The sequence below is a fragment of the Cryptotermes secundus genome, unplaced genomic scaffold (genome assembly GCF_002891405.2).
Source record: "Cryptotermes secundus unplaced genomic scaffold, Csec_1.0 scaffold80, whole genome shotgun sequence".
Taxonomy (NCBI): Eukaryota; Metazoa; Arthropoda; class Insecta; order Blattodea; family Kalotermitidae; genus Cryptotermes; species Cryptotermes secundus.
In genome coordinates this window covers 566,884-588,923 of record NW_019732856.1, presented here as the reverse complement: position 1 = coordinate 588,923, position 22,040 = coordinate 566,884, and the positions used below count along the sequence as shown (strand labels likewise).

The 22,040-nt window shown below is 44.9% G+C and overlaps 1 protein-coding gene across 1 annotated transcript in view; it reads right to left on the bottom strand.

Annotated features, from left to right (window-relative positions):
• LOC111867733 (polyhomeotic-like protein 2) overlaps nt 1-21,030 on the bottom strand; it is a 113,449-nt gene extending 92,419 nt beyond the window's left edge. The window contains exon 1 of the mRNA XM_023857833.2: nt 20,915-21,030. Within this exon, the coding sequence (XP_023713601.1) occupies nt 20,915-21,030 (116 nt within the window). The remainder of the gene's footprint in view (nt 1-20,914) is intronic.
• Between the last annotated feature and the right edge of the window lie 1,010 nt (nt 21,031-22,040).

Here is a 22,040-nt window from a genome sequence, read left to right as displayed (position 1 = left end):
GAACCGCGTTTGTCAGCTGGCAGGTCGCTATCTTTAGCCAGCTACAGACAGAACGTTCTCGTTATCTTGACACATGAGAGCTACCTAAGGCGGGGTGGGTTGCTATGTCCGGCGCGGTTCCCAACCGATCGGCAGCCTGTGTTGCGGCCGGCGGTGGCATTTCGAAAATCAGCTTTAAGCACCAATCAATTCAAATTAAAGGTAATTTCACGAAGTTAACTTTACATTCATGCTTTAAATATATCATGTATTATGCTGGTTTATTATTTTGTTCCGTTTATTGTCAGTAATCGTTACCTTCTATTCTGAGTTTAAAACGGTCATAACTCCGTAACAGTCCAAAATCGGACACATGTTTATATGAACTTTTCTGATCACAAAGGCCTAGGAAATCACTTCCTGCAGTTATGCCCTAAAGTCGTGAAACACCCTGTATAATGTGTATCACCAATGAAAAGTATACCTAACAGTAAGTTGCACACATGTCCACAGGCCAGCCCAAAACAAATGCGTTGTGTGAGGCTTCCTTTGAACAGACTGCAGAGAGAATCTGAGACATATGGGTCGGCTGCACAATTCACACCAACCGTGTGGCACAACCAGAAGGACTCGAGCGTGTAGCACAACCAGAAGGACTCGGGTATTTGGCACAACCAGAAGGACTCGAGCGTGTGGCACAACCAGAAGGACTCAAGCGTGTGGCACAACCAGAAGGACTCGAGCGTGTGGCACAACCAGAAGGACTCAAGCGTGTGGCACAACCAGAAGGACTCGAATGATCCCATGAAACTCGTAATAGAAAAATGACTGTGAGGTTAAAAACTCGCCGCAAACCGATAAAGGCATGCCAAAGACATCCTGTACCTCCATTTAATGACACAAGTCATAAAACGATTCGGACTGATTCTGGGCAAAAAAAATGTTCACTGTCCTCTTCTGTATATCCTTCACACGACAGTAAGTTTGGTTAACTTTCAGTTCCTTTGTATTTACGAATTAAGGCTTTACACAATTTTAGCCACCCTTTCCGTCTAATGTAGTTACCATGTGTCTGTGTGCATGTATACTATTACCTCTAAAAACTGTTGAACCAATTGACACGATCCTTCTGAAGACTCTCCCATGTTCGTGCCTTCTCGTTCATAACTACTAACAATCACCGTAGAGCAAACTTCCGATGTGAATAATATATTAGCGTCACTTAATGTAGGGTCTGAAATTTTTAATAGTATAATAATTAAAAAAAATATGGCGAGTTTGTAGTCATTTTATTTTGTAGGCCGTTGAATGAAAAAGTGGTCCCTTTTTGTATAATCGGAACACGCGATAGCGTAGTTGGTTTAGGCAATATGCGACAGGGCGGAAGGTCACTGGTTCTATTCCCGATGAAGCCACCGTTTTTTCAATTCACCTAATCCTTCCAGCCGCAATATCGCGACTCAGCCTCTAACAGAAATGAGTACCAGGAATCCTCCTGGGGGTAAAGGGCGGCCAGCACGTAAGACTGACAACCACATAGCCATCTGTGAGCCGATTGGCTAGAAAATGTGGGAGCCTCGACGTCTCACAACCCTGTGGGCCTCCAAGACCTGTTAACTGTGATATCTTTACCTTTACTTTTTTTCGCATAATCAAATTTCATACAAAACCTATGGTGACAGAGATAAATTTGAAAGTTTAATTTTACAATTTAGGCCTAAAAGAGTTCGCGCTAATGCATAAGCCTACTATGGATATAAATGTGCCACTAATTTGTATGATATGGCCGAGCTATAGCTCAAGCGGGTTAGTCGCTGGCTTCCCACCGCGGCGGCCCAGGTTCGATCCCAGGTCTGGTCAAGTGGGATTTGTGGTGGACAAAGTGGCGCTGGGGCGGGTTTCCTCCGAGTACTTCGGTTTCCCCTGCCAATCTTCATTCCACCAAATTCTCCATCATCATAATCACCCGGGGCAGGCTACAATAGGCCAATCAGTGGCCGCCGTGCAAAGTGGACCCAGTTGGACTCCATCCCCCACTAAGTGAATAAAAAAAATTGTATGATTCCTGCCGGCCCCTTTATATCAGTGCTGAAGGAACGTCTCAGTTTCAAACACTTGCCAATTCGCAGGTCCAGATGGAGTTTCTACTAGGAAGAAAACATGCGTCACACACGTTCTCAGAGCCTAGACCTTTTATTCATTCACTGGCTGACTAACGTCAGGAAGGCAGATGGGGGACTTTATATGCCATTTTAATTTAATCAAAATTAACGTCAAACACTGACGTCTCCAAACGCCAATAGGCCTCAACTCTACAGTGATAAAGGCACGATTCTCAATCAATAATTTCCAGGGGCTGCATTCAGTTTTACATAACTCAACGTGAATCTCCTAAAATTCAGAAAGAACTTTAACTTCTGACGAGTACAAGAAGATGAACCAGCCAAACTCAATTTACTTAGTGTGAACATACAAACAGCGACCCCCCGAAACTTCCTAACAACTTAAAGCCCTTTCTTTTCGTACCATTAACCATGAACCTTGCCGGTCACAATAGCCGAACGGTCTAAGGCATGCAATGTATTCGCTCGCTCGGAAGCCGGGAACGTGGGTTTGAATCCTACTCAGGGCATGGATATTTAGAACGTGTGTGCGCGTCATAGGTAGAGGTCTAGCGACGAACTGCTCACCCGCCATAGGAGTCACACCTAATGTCTACGATCTAGTAAACCGAAGTGAAACGGAGAGTTTCATGGAGGTAGTCCAAGGCTGTGGCACCAAAGGGGGGAAAAAAACATGAGACTTTGCTGTGGCGGCATAGCATCTAAATGCAGCCTTGGGTTTGAGGTTCTCGTGATCATGACCACGAAGTCCTGTCTTCTTGGATGCGAGATTCGATGCCGTACATTTTGGTAGATAGGTAACATGTTGCGGAGAAACTTGCAACCTCCGTCTTCATGGTAGAAGCGTACTCTTCATCTGAATCAAAGATACTGAAGAGGAGCGAGTCTTTAAGCTACTTAAGACAAACTGTCACAATCTCGGCCTATTTGTCTAAGACCCGTTTCTTTAACGTCCTCTTATCCTCCAATTCTGTGCCAACTGATTAGGTCTTTCGTACCTTCACCTGTGGTGGCCATAGACCTACTGTTGTTAGTACCGCCCTGAGAATTAATAGTTTCCTGGCATTATGATGACGCTTTTAATACAAACTTAGCCGATACAGTTTAGTATTGAAAACTCTGATTACGTTCTGAGCTTGCCTTAAAAGACACTGACGCTTATACTGTAAAAAATGGGTGCAAAGGCACTGCACCAACATTTTTATATGTGTTTAACAGCTAACAGGTTCCTACTATTCGAAAACAGATGCTACTTGGGTGTGCATAAATTAGCAGTTTTATTTGGGACGCTAAATACTAGAAATTGTGAGAAAAATAATGTGACTGAGCCCCGAACGGTGGTCCGTTATTCGAATCTCTTTATGTTTAGGATATCTTAGCTTACAAAATATTATTTTGGTCCACTGCCTACATATATGATTAAAAAAAAGGTAAAGCTCTCCCTGTAATAGGCCGTGGAGGTCCACAGGGTTGAGAGACGTCGAGGCCCCCACATCTTCTAGACAATCGGCTCAAAGATAGCGGTAAGGTTGTCAGCCTTAAGCGCTGGCAGCCTTTACACACCAAAAATCTTCCTGTTGCTCATTTCTGTTAGAGGCTGAGTCGACCTCTGGGCCATAGTGCGACCGGAAGGATTAGGGAAATTGAAAAAAAAAAATCCAATTACCTCACCGGGAATCGAAGCCGCTATTTTCCGGCTTGTAGCATAGTGCCTCAACCAACTACGCCACGGCGTGCCCCAACACAGGCGATTAAAATTTATATCAAAATCAATCAAACCGGTCTCGAGACAAATTCACATTTCGTTTTTCGGCCGCCAAAGGGCGTACCGTTATTTTCCTGAAGATATCACCTATCCGAAATTCATCCCGGGACAATTACTCAGAATCATTAGGGCTGTTTGAAGAAATGTCCATTGTTTGGGGGGGGGCACAGAAAGAATCTCTATTTTTTGGAGCCGCAATGTTCATATTCACCGAGCACCGGCTTATGATCAATAAAATTGTAAATACCAAGTATGAATACAATTCATCTAACCGTTCAAGTGCTGGATATACAAAACCACTTTTCCTATTCATGGGGGGGGGGGGTCGTAAGAATCAGAGATGGGTTTTTTCACTATCATAATATGTACTATCCCTTATGACATATATGGAAAGCTGGAGAGTATAGAACTGTATATAGGAAACGGACCATTACGCGAGTGGCAAAATAGCTTCCAGGGGACAAGACTTCAACTTCGTGCAATCTTTGGCCTACAGTATGCTTATAATCTTCGCTTGCCCGTGATACTCCAATGAATATGAACGTCTGATTCTCAAGAACCCGAAAATTACTTCTGAAAGCAAGTTTTCTGAGGTCAACAAACAGATCACGTTTCAAGGTCACCAGCAAAACTGAAGACAGCCTATACGAATACCAACTAATGTAAATATGAATAACCCGAGGTGGGCGCGGGAACTGGACACGAAAATATCGTAAGAAACAACAGCCCAGGTGAAACGAAACGAAGTGCACCTCATTACCTGCAGTCTAAATCATTACACATGCACCAAGCCTTTCTATCTCCGCAACAAACGTTCCTGTCCTAAGTTTCCCGAACTACTAAACAGCCGCAAATGCTACGTATAAAAGTTCAGAACGGCAAAAGTTTCGAAAAATCCCGAGATAAAAAGAAACAAGAAAAAAGGCCGACTGGCAAACCCAGTGAGATGCAACTTGGCAACGCTGAGTCTGAAAATTCTCCCCTACCATCATTCCATTCTTTCTCGTCCCCTCGCGAGACGCCATCTTGGCTGTCGCCCCTCCTGATACTATGCCTCCTACACAACCATTCTGAAACACGACCAGGTAAACTTTGGTCCCAGGCCCGGAAATGGGGCCGGCGGAGAAATAATACTGAGGGAATACGTGTTTTCTGAATCTTCGGCAAGATGGCACACAATTATTAAATAAATATTAGGCCTACACTCATGTAAAAGTGAACATGCTTTCAGAATTTAATAACGAAATTTTGAAAGTGAACATGCTTTCAGAATTTAATAACGAAATTTTCCAATTCCGATAGACTTCTGGCTTTTGAACTGCATGGCTGTTTACATGTGAGAACGCAGAATCTGGACATAGTGTCATTGAATAGAAATACAGAATCAGATCAAATTGTTCATGTTTTTGGGCATTTTAAATTGATGAAGTATACACTATAATACTCACACGCTCACTCATGGAGCTGAGCCCTTCTTGAGAAGCCGCCAATTGTCTAGCTTCTCAAGAAAGAATTTTCCAGCATTTTATGGAACCGGAAGGTTCATTACCGTGTTCACAAGAGCCCTACACTGGTCCTTATCCTGAGCCATATCAATCCAATCCAGACCATCTTATCATATCTCTAAGATCCATTTTGGACCTGTATGCAATATAAGGGCTTTATACCTGGTTGGGTCTCATGCAAGTCACTCTGTATTTACAAACGGCTTCTGCAGACCGAGTCATGGTAACATAGCTACAAACATGTATGGCTAGATTAATGCGAATTTAGGTGTTTTTTTTCCCCTTGGCACTACAGCCCCAGTGGGCCTAGGCCTACCTCCATGAACTTCTCCGTTCACTTCGGTTTTTCTAGATCTTACACATTCGGTAGGACTCCTTGGGCGGGTGATCAGCTCGTCGCAAGGCCTCTGCCTGCACACAAACACAGAAAAAGGCACACACACACACAAACTAAACATCCATGCCCTGAGTGGGATTCGAACCCACGATCCCCGTTTCCAAGCGAGCGAAGACAGTACATGCCTTTTAGGTGTATTACTTTCACTTACTTAATGAGCCGTAAATAATCAATGTAACTGAATCGACTTTATATCCATTAATTAAAGGGGCGAACACTTGGATAAAACGTCAAATAGAAAACGTTCTCCATCCTCTCTAAAAGTAAATCTATATTAAATCTGGAGTAGTTAAGCGCCCAAACAGAATTTCATCCGAACTGGATAACAAGGACTGCCACTTATGGGAGCTGAATGCGTTTCCTTTTTATACTTTCTTGTAACTCCCAAGTAAATCGGTTTCATATTCACAAACCGGTGGAATGTAACAGGTTCATACAGCGCGCTGTTTTCCGGATTCCGATACCAAATACGCCAAACGGACATTTTAATGTCGCATATACCCACCGCCAGGCAGTGCCCGCAACACACACGAGCCAACAATACAGGAGCGGTGATTTCTGTGGTCCGAGCGGCGACGGTTGCTATGCAACGGGCAAGAAAGGAATTAGACTGTGCCAAGAAGACTCTTGTGTGAGTTGAAGTGACAGTGAGACTGTGATAAATCTGTTGTCAGAATACGACTAGTGAAGACGAAGAATCCTAGTGCGTGATTAAAGGGGACTGTAAATTCTGTAAATCGCCGGTCACGGTAGCCCAGCGGTCTAAGGCATGCACTGTCTTCGCTCGCTCTGAAACCGGGATCGTGGGTTCGAATCCCACTCAGGGTATGGATGTTTAGTGTTTGTGTATGTGTGAGATTTTCTGTGTTTGTGTAAAGGTAGAAGACTTGCGACGAGCTGATCACCCGCCCAAGGAGTCCTACCGAATGTCTAAGATCTAGTAAACCGAAGTGAAACGGAGAGTTTCATGGAGGTAGACCAAGGCCCAAATAGGGGCTGTAGCTCCAAAGAAAAATTGTGTAAATCAGCGATAGCGTTGTATCGCTTGTAAGTACGAGTTTGTTGTAAAAGGTGTTAATAAATCCGTTCATCCAATCCAAACATAGTCTCTAGTAACCAATACTTCACCGAGTAGACCCAGGTAGCTCTGCTTCGTATTCGAAAAGCCACGGCCCAGATCTCAGCGAGAGCCCTACTTTACTGATTAGTTTCTTCCTGTTTTCCTCAGGTCCTCAAGGCAAAAACTTGGTTTTAAACTTAACCCCTTATAGCACAGTAGTTATGGCATGTGCTACGTGATTTAGCATTCACAAATGCTGCTTCATGCCTACAAAGTGTATATGTGTGTGTTTCGCATGATTCCCACGATAAAGAATTATTACTTTCAACAGCATCAGGGGACTGTAGAGTCAATGAGAAAGAAATAGTCACGGTAATTACATTTTGTGTTTCATCTTACCCCCAATGTGTGATCGCGCAGTATCAATTGAAGGGGGTATAACCTATTATTGAGACGCCGCTCCCTTCAACCGTGCCACGGTTTCCGTTTTATATCCCGATGCTACGCAGAAAACACATCGCGTTCGGTGTTTCGCATTTCTTAGTACGTCAGATCCCAGTTTCGAAATGAAGGCTCAGATACCGACTATGTTGACTGAGACTGACGTGGAATCTCAAATAGCCCATGCAGTTTCACACTAAGGTCACTCACAGGGGCCATGCGTTCAAAGGAGCGTTGTGTCTTCGACCGCTTGAACTCCAGAATCGTTGGCTCGAACACCAATCAGACAGAAATATCGTCACATGAGTACTTCTTCCTCGTCTTCTTCTTCACTGGCGCTGCAACCTTGTGTCGGTCTTGATCTCGTCCATGGTCCCTCCACAGGTTCCTGTTCAGCCGTCCGGCTTGGTTCTCTGGAAGGTTTCGAAACAGTAGCACTTTCCAAGTAGGGTCGTTAGTTCCACGTTCAAAGCCCAACCTGGAGGGCCATGGGCTACACTTCCTCTGGCTCATACCCTTTGACCTGTCTGGAATGGATGGCTCTACCAGGAGCCTACGCTCCCGCCAGCACAAATCTCCAGGACACGATAATGGCGATAGTCCTTGAGGAGGTCCAACAGCTCATACTTTCAGGAAACTGAGTCTGAGGTTAGGGAACCAACTGCAGTTTAAAACTGACTTTGAACAAAACACATTCACAAATATGTTATCTTATAGTTATGACCCATAACACAATAATAAAGCGGTATATTTTCAAATGCCACACTTGCAAAGTAAGGCACACTTATGGAAGTATGTCTTCTCCGCCCTTGGAATCCTACGAACTGTACGTAAGGTTCACAGTTCAAGCAGCTAATTCTGTAATCCGTAAGGAAGGAGCTGCGACTCTCATCCTTCTGGCTTTCATCCCATTCGACGCTGCATAACGAAAAGTGGAATTTAAACAAAGGAACAATATAACAAAGTCTGTATGTGGCAGGCTAATGATGGGCGTGACGACGTAGCAAGACTAAGCTGTCGCCCAGGCACCGACAGCATTGCTACTGAGGCTACAATTCAAAACTCGGCCACCACCCACCCACAGGCGGCGGCTGTTGGAGTTGGTTCATACCACGCGGACGGAAAAAGCGCGTTTACTTGCGTGGAACAGGTGATGATGTTGAAATAAACTTATCGAGTAATCGCTGAATACTTGTTGCACCGTCTGATGAAACAAAACACGCACGTTCCGCGAACTTCGTGTCAGATATTGATCAGTTTCCCCTGCTCCGTCATCTGAATAACGTAACCTGCAGGCTTTCTCACGTGCCGCAAGAGGGCAAGTCTGCTGTTGTGGTGGTTATGAAGAATTATATCTTGAGAGATATTACACCATGAAGTACGTTGAAAGTAAACGACGTTTTGGAGGAACATGTCGCCTTCATCTTTACGATGGAATAGGCCTAGAAAGAAACCAGCATGAAGCAAGCAGCGAACAGAACTTATTCTTCGACCGTGAAGATGGAGACAACGTATTCCTTCGAAACGTCGGATGACTTTTCAACGGACTTCATGGCGTTGTATCTCGGAAGACATTTCTTTTCTTTACGGATGTGAAGATCACCCGAAGAAGATAAACTTATGCAAGTTTCGCATTCTCTGTCTTTGTTATCAACAGCTGGTCTGCAAAATGTTACCGGTTAGCAATTTCTAGTTAGCTCTGTGCTGTATTTTAGCATAGCTGGAAAAACTATGCTACTGTTTTGCTTCTCCCATTCTGTTTTTGTTTCCTTTCGGCTTCTACTGAACAACTTTTGCACAGTGCGTCCCCGTGTACGATTACTTCACGCTGCGCATTGACGGGAAATTCCTGAGAACTCCAATCAGTCAGCATGCACTTACACATGCTCACGAAGGTGCTGGTAAAATAAAGGTGAAACTGTCCATGTGAACACGTATGTGGGAGTGGAAGTACAGCTTCACCATGCTTGGCCTCAGCATTAAACGAACGTGAGCGGTCAGCTTTATCCCCGAGCAAAATGTCCCCGGTACCCACTGAACAGAGCGTGGGTGAGCCCCAGAGCCGGTCTGGACGCCGTAGTATAGAGAAATATCACCTGACCTTCCCAGGTCACGAAGGTCATGACGTCTCATTGGCTTTAATTTAAAATACACGTGTTAATCATTACACTGTAAATAAATAAGTTTAAATATTTAAAGAAAAGCTTCATTTCTACTGTACGTCTACAATGCGAGGCCCAGAATACGATATCATGGCACTTAAGCACAATGGCGACTACAATTACTTAAGAGCTTTCATAACGAGAGTGAAACGCTAAGCCTGATCACAAGAACAGGGTTCTGTTTTCAGATTACTGTAATGTTCGTGTTGTAGCTTAAATATGGCTATGTAGAACTGAGCAGGCTTAACAAAGAGAAGAAAATTGGAAACGGAAGAGATGCTGACTCCAAGCCACAAGTGCAGGGCAGACATGCGAACGAATTGAGAACTATCCGTTGATATTATTTTTTTGTTGCTAGTGGGGTGGGACTAAGCCCCTTGCACTGCGGCCACTTCTGGCCTATTGTACCAACCCCAGATGATAGGTGAGGGTGCTTGTGAAGCAATTGGTGGAATGAAGATTGGCAGGGGAAACCGAATTACTCGGAGAAAACCTGCCCCAGCGCCACTTTGTCTACCACAAATCCCACTTGACCAGACCCGGGATCGGACCCGGGCCGCCGCGGTGGGAAGCCAGCGACTAACCGCTTGAGCTATGGCGCATCCGTTGATATTAAGGAAGCAAGGTCAGAAAAATGAATGCGATGGCTGAAACACAAAGAAAAGCTAGACAATTCTAAAAATACTAGAGGAGCATTAACTCAAACGAAGGAGACACCAAGGACAGCGATGGATATGATATAGATTTTAACGATTTTATGTTAATAATAAGCCCAATTAAATGTAATTTTAAACACTAGCTTACATTACGAGGCATAACAGGGTAAAATTGTATAATCCGTGTCCGAAACTAGAAGAACGGTTCCCATATTGCTCCAAGAATAATGTAAGCATCTGAATGGATGGCTTGGAACGCTGTATTGGCTGCTGACATGTGGACTCAAATGATAACGTGACGTAAAGACCCACTGCTAGACAACGATTCGGTAAACATATACCCGCGAGAGCCAATGTGCGCAACAGCAGGACGTCTGTTGTTAGGCAACGAATCAGTAAACAAGCCCTTTCAACAACAGAGTCTGTTTTTTTTTCTGCCGTGGTCTGTGAGACAACTGGAGCTATTGGGCAGTTGAGGGTTCGGTTGTCGAGTGTTAAACAGGGAGCAACGGAAACTGAAGAATTCGTTACCAGGTAACGTCTAGTGAAGACACTGCAAAGAAATAGCCATTGTGGAGAGCTATCACCAAGTAAAGGCCAGTGAAAGTAGACTGAGAAGACTTAATGTAGAGTAATTCGTAGTGTGGAAATCAGAAATTGTGTTAGTTGCTTGTCGTTACAACCTGTAAGTCGTCAATGAATCGATTCACCACTCCAAACTCCATCCATAGTCACTAATACACGTGACAATATGATAAGGTAGTTAATCGAATATACTGGGAAAGAAGTGGCTATGGTCGGTTTCGAGATATTCTAGCAGTCGCCTGGAGGACCTCAGGAAAACTATGAAAACTATCGTGATAGTGACTATTTCGGTTGAGCTTCCAAAAGGGCACAAACCAACTACAAAAGCATTTACAGCATTAGTTAACTTGCCCGGTGTGTTCATCTTCGTTCAAACCACGAAATTCTGACAACCTGAGGTTAGGATCTTTGTCCTTAAATAAGGCAACAGAAACGTGTATTTTCTTGAAATTTCCAGGCTCCGCTTCAAACTTTTATATGCCCCTTCATAATTAATTTCCTCTCCAGAAGAAAAATTAGTTTACCTTCTTCAGCCTTTACGGATTGGGCCCTCTGGCCTGTTCCAATTCAGAATTAACTTCTGAAAAAATACTCCGTGGCTTTAGTCCGCAAGCGGCGAAGTTAATGCGAACTTTAGCGGATAGAGGGTGTCGCGTGGTCAGCGCAACGAATACCCACGGCCGTTAATCTCGGTTTTCTAGACCGGGGCCGCTACTTTTCCATTCAAGTACCTCCTCAATTATCCTCACGAGGCTGAGTTCCAGACCCATTACCTCTAAGAAAATCTGGTAGCGCCGAAAATCGAACCCGGGACCTCTGGATCTGTAGCTAGGAACTCTGACCAGTAGACCAAATGATACTAATAAGACAATTCATAGGGCTCGTTTGACCCTCTTCGCAAATGAATATTTAAGATCACTGTTCTAACAGGCTGAATATGTAGTAGTAAAGAACACGTAAGGTCTGTCGCTTGGGAATCCTTCAGAACGGCGAAAAAATATCTTACTTTAGTATGGCAACAGCAACAGATACTGACACTTGTAGCGCACCACTAGCTCAGGAGCTCCACAATTCAAATACCGAACAATCTATCCTGTTTTATAACCGATCATGGACCGTAGAACACTCAACCCGTTGACTGCAAGCCAGGCCGAGGGGAGGGAGCCTTGTTTACATAAATAGATCTCCATCAGCTGGGCACAACAAGGACAGAAAGAGTCGCGTGACCTTGAAACTATAGAGCCCCAGCCTCATTTAGTCTGGAGTGCAGGCTTATCAACATCCTGCGATATCAGAAAATATTCGCTTCTTTACATTCTCGGAGGTAACAGGGGCTATGAGAATGTGTTATTTGATCGGGCCTCTCGCAGACTTCAATATGAGTATGGGTCTGCAGCGTTGCTACCAGAACATAACTGGTATAACTGTCATCAGCCATACGCGTCTTCAACTTGCACAGTGTTTCAGCATTAATTTCGTAAACTTATTGGAACTGGTAGCACAATGCATAATGAGGGGCTTCATAACTTGTACTCTTTGCCAAATGTAATTACAATGATCAAGTCAAGTAGGATAGGATGGGCAACACATGTAGCACGAATGGCGGTAAGGTTGTCAGCCCTACGCGCCGGCCGTCTTTTACCCCAAAGAATATTCCAAGAATATTCCTGGTACTAATTTCTGTTAGAGGCTGAGTCGACCCCAGGGCCATAGTGCGGTTGGAAGGATTAGGTAAACTTAAAAAATTCAATGACCTCATCATGATTCGATCCCGCTACCTTCCGGCTTGTAGCATAGTGCCTCAACCAACTACGCTACCGCGTTCCCCCAGATAAACATTTTTCTCCATCTTCTTGTTACTTGTTCTTGCTTAGGTTGAAAACATTCTCAAACACAAAAAGACTAGTTTCTCGAACAAGACAGAAGAAATTATGATTAAACTCCACATGTAAACAGTACCGTGCAGCAGTAATTACTGCAGTTCATCCTGCCTTACTCTCTGCGGATATGAGAACATTCCAAACCCAGGCCGCAGGAGAAACCGCGTCGTGATCTGATCACTGGGAGAGAGAGACAGGCGCCCGCTGGTTTCCATGGCAACTGAACATCTCCACTTCACTCTGAACCACTCTCCATGTGTACTAGGTCCTCTTTCTTACGCTTTCTTTGTGGCCACTCCGCTAAATTATCTCATTATCAGCCTCACGCGTGTAGCACCATTCATACGTGAGTTAAGAGTTTAACTCTTGCTTCTGTACGTTGAGTTGTGACAGGGTTTACTGCACACCGCCCTTCACTCTTCTGCAATTTACCGTCCTTTCAAGGGCGACCGGAGCTCTTCGGAACAAGCAGAAATTGGCAGGGACTAGATCGGCGAAGAGGCGATGGTTGAAGCAGTGATACCATTTATATGACCGTAATTCTAGATGTTACACCGTGCAGATAGGTAGATATGTAGGTCTTCCGAGCTAAACGACAAGCGTGACCCCCCCCCCCAGAAGACCGTACCGCTGTGAGAAACTCACATCGCATGCTGTGAAACCATTCTTTGTCAGATTCCTCTGTACGGAACGGGATGGATGGGCTGGTCTACCGTCACGCCGAACAGAAAGTTCCCAGATTCCGAATGATTATGGCATTTAATGTTATCTTCTGGTAGAAAAAAACTCCGTGGCCTGTAGTCCGCAAGTGAACTACACCGATAGAGGATGTCGCGTGGTCAGTGCAACGGATCCCCATGGCCGTTAATCTCGGGTTTCTGGCATAAGGTAAAGGTAAAATAGGTAAAGTTATCCTTGTAAAAGGCTGTGGAGAGCCATAGGGTTATGAGACGTAGGGGCTCCCACAGTTTCTATACAATCGGCTCTCAGATGGCGGTGAGGTTGTCAGCCTTACACGCCGGCCACCCTTTACCCCCCGGAAGATTCCTGGTACTCATTTCAGTCAGGAGGCTGGGGCGAACCTAAGGTCATAGTGTGGCTCGAGGGAAATATATGACGTCATCGGGAATCTAATCAACTAATCGCCGACTTTCCTTTGATATGACACTGACCGCAGAGAATACGACGCGTCCAACAATTCATCTATTGTTTCGTATGTATTCATTGTCGCGGCAAGGTTCTTACCGAGCCGTTGCTTAGCAACTTACACATACTGACACGAACACTGATAGGAGAGAATTATGGAGCACGCCGTTGAGATGGATAAAGATTCTTTCAGCCATTCAAAAGTTAATGGAGTGATACACAGACGCACAGACACCATGGCGATCTAATAAGTATACTTTTATTTTTAACCTATTGCCATTATTTTGAAAAACATCTGTTTTTGGCTTCATATTCCCAATCAGGAGGGACTAAACCCTCAGTGCGGGCCACGGAACTGAGCACTGTCTTGCACTGCATTGGAGCAGGATTCCCTTCCCTCAGTCACCATTATGGACGACACTAACGTATTGCTAATATAATACAGTCATCAGTTAATACAGCAACATCAAATAATACTAGTGGCTCTCTTTGCTTCGTAGGATGGGGTACACGGACCACCAATGGGTCTATTGTGGGGCAGTGGGTGGAATCAGAATTGACAGGGAAATTGAAGTACTCAGAGAAAACAATCCACAGTGCCACTTTGTCCGCCACAAATCCCACATGGCCTGACCTTGGAACGAACGCGGGCAGTCGAGGTGCGTAACCGCACGGCCGTACCATGGGTATATACGTCTCCAGTTCATTTGATAACTAATCATGACCCTGGACACCAAATATGCAGCTTGGGTTAAAATCTAATTTTAAGAGAACTATTATTAACTTCAGACAAAACCCATTCACCTTAGGTTAGCCGCAAGCTATAAAAATAATTAGAACTAAACGCCTGAACCATCAAGATCGAAGAGGGCATTAAAGAATATTTTGTTTTGTTTTTTGAAGAAAACCACGCCCCTTCCCAATAGGGTTTTCTTCCATTCCAGGCATAAGTGTTATAAGTTCCAGCTTCATTCCCTGCAGATATAAAGGTATCACTACAGACTGCCGGCTGCATGTACCTCATAAATATTACACTGAATCATGTATTATGTTGAGGAAGATGTTAATTTCTCATCTTTCCCATCCATTCTACACGTCTCGTCCATCTCATTCTCCTTGATTTCATAGCCCTAATAATATATGACTATAAAACGTCAATCCAATTTGTTAAAGTTGCGAATTCATGCTTCAATTATGCAACCGATTCACAAACTGACCAAGTTCCTCCTCATGCAACTTCATTTTTCTGTTACTTTCACTCTCTTAGGTCACAACATTCTCCTCAGAACCATGTTCTAATATATGCTCAACGGGGCTGGACGACCAAGGGGTCGGAGTTCGAGTCCGTGTAGGGTCAAGAATTTTCTGTTCTCCACGTCGTCCAGACCGGCTCTGGGGTCCACATAGCCTCCTACCCTATGGGTACTGGGGGCTATTTTCCCTGATTAAAGTGGTCGAGGCTAGAAGCTGACCACTCACCTCCAGCTAGTGCCTAGGTCAAGAAGACGCGGGTCTACACATCCACACCCCCATACGCCTTCATGGCGTATTGCGTAATAAGTTAAGGACAGGAACAACTTTACCTTATCTTTTTTCTTTTAATGCTGGAGGGGTAGGACTAAGTCCTTTCCACTGCGGCCACTTATGGCCTATTGTACCAGCCCCAAATGATAGGTGAGGGTGATTGTGGAGCAACTGGTGGAATGAAGATTGGCAGGGAAAACCGAAGTACTCGGAGAAAACCTGCCCCACCGCCACTTTGTCCACCACAAATCCCACTTGACCAGAGCCGGGATCGAACCCGGGCCGCCGCGGTGGGAAGCCACCGACTAACCGCTTGAACTATGGCGCGGCCCTTACCTTACCTTACTCTGTTCTCAAATAATCTTTCCTTAGATCAGACACCAAATTTCACACCAGCATGAAACATACGGTAAAATTAAGCCTACAGCTTTTAAGCATATAAGTTATATTTATATTTAGCTCTTAGATATTGTGGCACACAGGAAGCGAAAATATTTTAAACGGAATGGAATTCCAGAATTTAAACTGCTCATAACTTACGACTGAATTCAACTTTAAATATTTTTTGTTGTTACCACATATTAGAACTTGCTCAATGCTCTGAAGTCTTCTTAGTTACCTTTAGGCTATATTAATATTCTGTTCTGCATTCTGGTGATGGGGACTCAACGTGCGGCTTTTCAACACTGACTCACAAGCGTCGAACCAATTTTGTGTTTCTAGACCAGTTTGTTTCCAAACAGACTATAGGTAATTAAATTCGTTTACTCCATATACACCAAAATCTGCTGTGTACCATCAGCTGAGTTTACTGGACCTCAGAAGCATAAAGGTAATGGTAAAGCTATCCCTGTAACAGGGTTGTGAGGTTCCTACATTTTCTAGACAATCGGCTCACAGACGGCGCTGAGGTTGTCAGCCTTACGTGCCGGCCGCCCTTTACTCCCAGGAAGATTCGTGGTACTCATTTCTGTTGAAGGCTGAGTCGACCCCAGGGCCATAGTGCGGCTAGGAGGATTAGGTCAACTGAAAAAAAAAATTCAATGACCTCATCGAGAATCTAACCCCCGACCTTCCGGCTTATGTGCCAGCATAGAGGGGAATGTATCTGGAGGTAACTCACCTCAATCTAGTGCTGAGGTTAAACATGTTTGGCGTTAAATGTCCACTGCCTCACGTCTTCAGGGCTCTATGCTTAATTAAGCGCCTTCTTTGGGGGGGGGGAGCAAGAAGAGGTCTGCGCCAGGGAGAATCCACAGCAAAAAGTTGCGACTCCCCAACTCGGAGGTGAACGAGTATATATATAGTATAGCTGGAATGCTCATGACCTTGCTGGGAAGTGCTCGTTCGCTTTGGGATGCGGAGAAGTTCGTTGCCTCGGCAACAAACACTGGAGAACGAGAGAGACCGAACAGCTGACTGCTAAGGCCTGCCAACGTAAGAGCAAGAAACATTTCAAAGTCCTAGACCTGAAATCCGTGACCTGTCATAAATAAACTACGATTGTCGGTGCAGCAGAGTTCGTGGTAGATACTGTGATCAGTGTCAAGCAGAACCTAGATTAATCACGGCCCCTTACTACAGTAACACTACCCAATCACAGAGTCCCATGTTAAAGTGACGATTTCCAGTCACTGGGTCCAATACTGAAGTAACAATACTCAACGATGGTGCCTCATACTGAAATAACAAACTTAGACATTCGTCTCGTATTAAAGTAACACTGTTCAGCAATACTGAAATAGTAACACTACCTAAAAATAACCCATATTGAAGTAACAATATCCAATTACAGGGTCCGATATTTAAGAATAAATACCCGATCACAGGGTTCCATATTGAAGTAACAATATCCAACCACATGGCCCGATATTACAGAATAAATAACAATCACAGGGTTACATACTGACGTAACAATATCCAACCACAGGGCTCCCATACTGAAGAAACAATATCCAACCACAGGGCCAGATACTGAAGAATAAATAACCAATCACAGGGTTCCCATACTGAAGAAACAATATCCAACCACGGGGCCCGATATTGAAGAATAAATAACCAATCACAGGGTTCCCATACTGAAGAAACAATATCCAACCACGGGGCCCGATATTGAAGAATAAATAACAATCACAGGGTTACATACTGACGTAACAATATCCAACCACAGGGTTCCAATACTGAAGAAACAATATCCAACCACAGGGCCCGATATTGAAGAATAAATAACGAATCACAGGGTTACATAGTGAAGTACGAGTAACAATACACAACCACAGGGTTCCCATACTGAAGTAACAATACCAAATTACAGAGTCCCCATACTGAAGAAACAATATCCAACCACAGGGTTCCCATACTGAAGTAACAATACCAAATTACAGAGTCCCCATACTGAAGAAACAATATCCAACCACGGGGTTCCTATACTGAAGTAACAATACTCAACCATGCTGCCCTGTACTAAAATAACAAATTCAACCATTCGTCTCATATTAATAGAAAAATACTCGATAATGAAGTAACAACACCCAACCACTGGGTCCCACATTGAAGTAACACCAAACCACTGGGTCTGGTACTGAATTAATTCAATCCGGTGCATAACTGATTTAGCAACTTCCTCATTACCCATTTAAAATATTAGCATCCAACGTCCGATCATGGAGCAGTACTATTTGTATGACGGACGACCAAATCATATTATAACGAAACTTTTCTCGAATCTCGGTCGGGTTACGAACTATCTTGTTTTCCACAGTATCTCTTGGCGAGTGCCGGAAAAATGACCTTGAAAGATGTCACAGCATCTGTACCGAGCTTACTGTAGCGCTTGTATAATGAAATTTAGCCCGGACATCGGCTATTCTGACCGGCCCTCTTTGTAATGTTCCTCGGCTCCTACGGACAACCGCCGGAAAAGCATCCTGATTAGACGACATCTTCGTTCCAAATCGTTCAAATCAATTGTTTGTCAATCATAGTACCATTCGCTGCCATACTGAGATACAGACTGCGGCGTAAAATATGCCACAAGTTACAGCAAGCCTTCCCAATTTTTTATTTTACAAACATTAATAACCACTTTTTCCACACCCCCCCCCCCTTTCACCAACGTTACGCACTTGCAACCTCGTCAAAGAGATCTCGGTCTTCCAAACGGATGGGGGCACGCGGTCGCCTAGTTGGTTGGTACACTATGCTACAAGCCGGAAGGTCGCGGGTTCGATTACCAATAATCATTGGATTCCTTCAATTTACCTACTCCTTCCAGCTGCACTATCTTGCTAGGGGGTAAAGGGCGACCGGCGCGTAGGGCTGACACTCTCACCGCCATCTGTGAGCCGACTGTCTACAAAATGTGGTAGCCTCGACGTCTCACAACCCTATTGGCTTCCGCGGCCTGTTAGAGGGATAGCTTCGAAACGGACGCTTTTAAACAGGTCTTTCATTAAAATTCGTGAACCGGGATAAAGGCTGGACGAACAAGGAACCGAAGTGTTTTCTCTTCTCGATAGCACCAAGACCGGCTCTGCAGCTCAGTCTCTTCTACAAAGGGTAACCGCGAGCTGTTTGCCCTACGGTAAAGCGGCCGGGGCACGAAGCTGAACAATTACCCCCATCTAGTGCTGAGGTTAAGAATGGTACAGCTGTAATTCCACTACAGGACATAGTGCTTAAACCAATTAAGTACAGAGATTACTTTAACTTCATCTCAACTCCAACTAAATTTATGCATTCGGAGCCACATGTGTAATTCGAGGTTACATCTCTGATTAAACTACAGACCCATAACTGTATCAAGAAAAAACAGTTACGAGGAAATTCGCCCTTCATTCTTCATTTTATTGGTCCCTTTTTGATCCGAAACACATCCTTGGTATTTACTTTCCAAATAATTGCAATTACTGTTCTTCCCTCAGAGAAGGCGCTCATGTTACACAAAACAAACGCACCCTACAGGTGCGCGGACAGACTAGCGTAAAAACGCTCCCTGCGGTTACTGGGAAGGTTTCTTAACAAGGGCTGCGTTACCCAGGCAACAGCGCGGAGACCCGAGCAGCTGACACCAGCCTGACGAACGGTAAGGGGTGGAGAGCGGATAAGCCGAGTGCGACTCTAGCGAATATTAGGGCCCGGTTACCCAACGGCACATACCACGATGATATATCGCGATGTTGACCGCATTCATAGGTAGTCGGTATAGCGACTGGAGGTTCGGTGTTGAGTCCCGGTAGGGTCAAGAATTTTCTGTTCTCCACGTCGTCCAGATTTGCTCTGGGCTCCACACAACTTCCTATCCAATGGGTACAGGGGGGCTCTTTCCCCGGGGGCAAAGCGACCGGGGCGTGAAGTTGGCCACTCACCTCCAGCTAGTGCCGTGGTCAAGAAAATTTGGATCTATACAACCACTCCCCCATACGCCTTCATGGCGTAATGCTTAATTAGTTAATCAAAGGGACAACTTTACCTGTACATTCTTGTGACTGCACAGCCCTAATGCCTATGCTCACTTACTGCAGAAATAGGCCTATGACCGCAAACAGGTGTTGTCCTGGAAAATTGCCTAACTTGCATAACTTCAGCCCGAAATATAAGCAGGTAGGCCCTAAGTCTATTGCTGCAGGTGAAATATCCACGAATGTTTGTGTCCATAGGGACTACAACTTCTCCAAACATCACTACCTTATACTTTACATACGCAAAGGGATCTATAAACAAAGCAAAAATCTGCAAGTGAATGGTTGAGCTTTATTAACATAGTTCTTATGCTTGAGCAAACTGTGACATTTCATATTTTCCCGAGGATGAAGATTCTTTGTATGCGGTATTTCTTGCCGCTGTCGGCAGCCACATTACACAGCGTCGAATGGTTAGATGAACAACAGGAGAGGGATTTTAACGAAACTGTCGTGGCCTAATTGAGACTCTATCTGGGAATTTGCCTACAGGGACTGAGGAATGCCACGAAAATCCTTACCTAAGGCAACCGATGTACTGATAGATTCGAACCGAGCACCTCTCGAATACAAGATTTCAGTGTTCACCAACCACTTCGGTGAGATTCATTCTGTAGTCTAATAGGTTATTCACCTACCAGACTACACGGCACCACACAATCCCACAATGTAAATGGTGGCAGGTATTCTTCAAGTTGTAACCACCACTTGGGTCTAACCCAAGTAATAACTTAAAAAAGGTAAAATTATCCCTGTAACAGGCTGTGGAGGCCCATGTGGTTGTGAGACGTTGAGACTCCCACATTTTCGAGACAGTCGGCTCACAGGTGCTGGTAAGGTTGTCAGCCTTACGCGCCGGCCGCCCTACACCCCTCAGAATGATTCCTGGTACTCATTTCTGTTAGAGGCTGGGTCGACCTCAGGTCCATAGTGCGGCTGGAGGGTTAGGTCAACTGAAAAAAATCCAATGACCTCATCGGGAATCGAAACCGCAACCTTCCGGCTTGTACCAGTGCCTCAACCAACCACGCTACCGCGTGCCCTAATTATACGTCCTCTACACACTCAAGTTACCACTAACTGATAAAATAGAGTGACATGGTATGAACTGTGAGCCTGTTGGCAGCACTGAATACCTGCTCGCCATAGGTCACTTCATAAACACGGGGAAGTCCGGTAAGTAAACCTGGCAACACTGTGCACTCAGAAACATCCCGCGGCACGGGCTTACCTCAGACTGTCGCATCGTGAGTTATCTTCCTGAGGAAGGTTACGGTCGGGTATGGCTTCCGCCTTCAGAATTTTGAGCAGCTTCACGTTCTGGTCCTTGGCTTGCGGAGGATACATGTAGTAATTGCTCTCCGAGAAATGTTCGCTGCAAACCCGCAACTGGAGCCTACACCTCTTCCTGTTCCAGCCGGAATGCGGGATACGCAACAACTGCAGCCATTTCTCCGCGATGTGATTCCTCCGCCAGGGAAAACTGTGGTAGGACACTGCTACATCCGTCGTGGAGGAAACCTCCTCAGAGTTGTGCACGGCCGAAGAATTGGGGCACGTCTGCACGGCGCACACACGGGACACCATCTTCGTAACACTGCTCTACATCACAGCCCTGCTATGACAAATCCATCGCCCCGGCAGGATGATGGATGATGACTGAGCTACACGTGCACCATCAGGACAGAAATATTAGGGGCTCTCGACGGGTGGGAGGGACCCGGGCACTGGTCAAAAGGGTAAGCCATATACATCCCCTTCCCCCGTCCAGGGGTATCACAGCTTGCAATTTGGTGGACACATCTCGACACAACAAATATTCCTCAAAATGGGACCAGACGGCTTCTGCGTTAACGATATTCATGAGGCTGAGACAGTAGTTTATAGTACATACGGTGTATAACACTATATATACGGACTGGCTACGGACAGGACGACTGAGGGGTCTGAGTGCCCGGTGGGGGCAAGAATTTTCACTTCTCCACGTCGTCCATACCGGCTCTGGGCCCACCCAGCCTCCTATCGAATGGGTATTTGGATCTCTTTCCCCAGGGGTAAAGCGGCCAGGCGTGAAGCTGACCACTCACCTCCAACTAGTGCCGAGGTCATGAAAACATGGTTCCATACATCCACTCCCACATACGTCTTCATGGCGTAGTGCTTATAAGTTGAGCGCAAGGACAGCTTTACTTTTTAGATACAGTGTATATGACAACGGTGGATCCACTCGGTTTCCGTAGAAAATTAAAAAATTTACGCTTTAAGTATATGACGTAATAATTATAAATAAAAATACGAACCTGACGATGTAACACATATGCTGAAACATGTCCTAAACAGCAAACTCCACCTGCTGG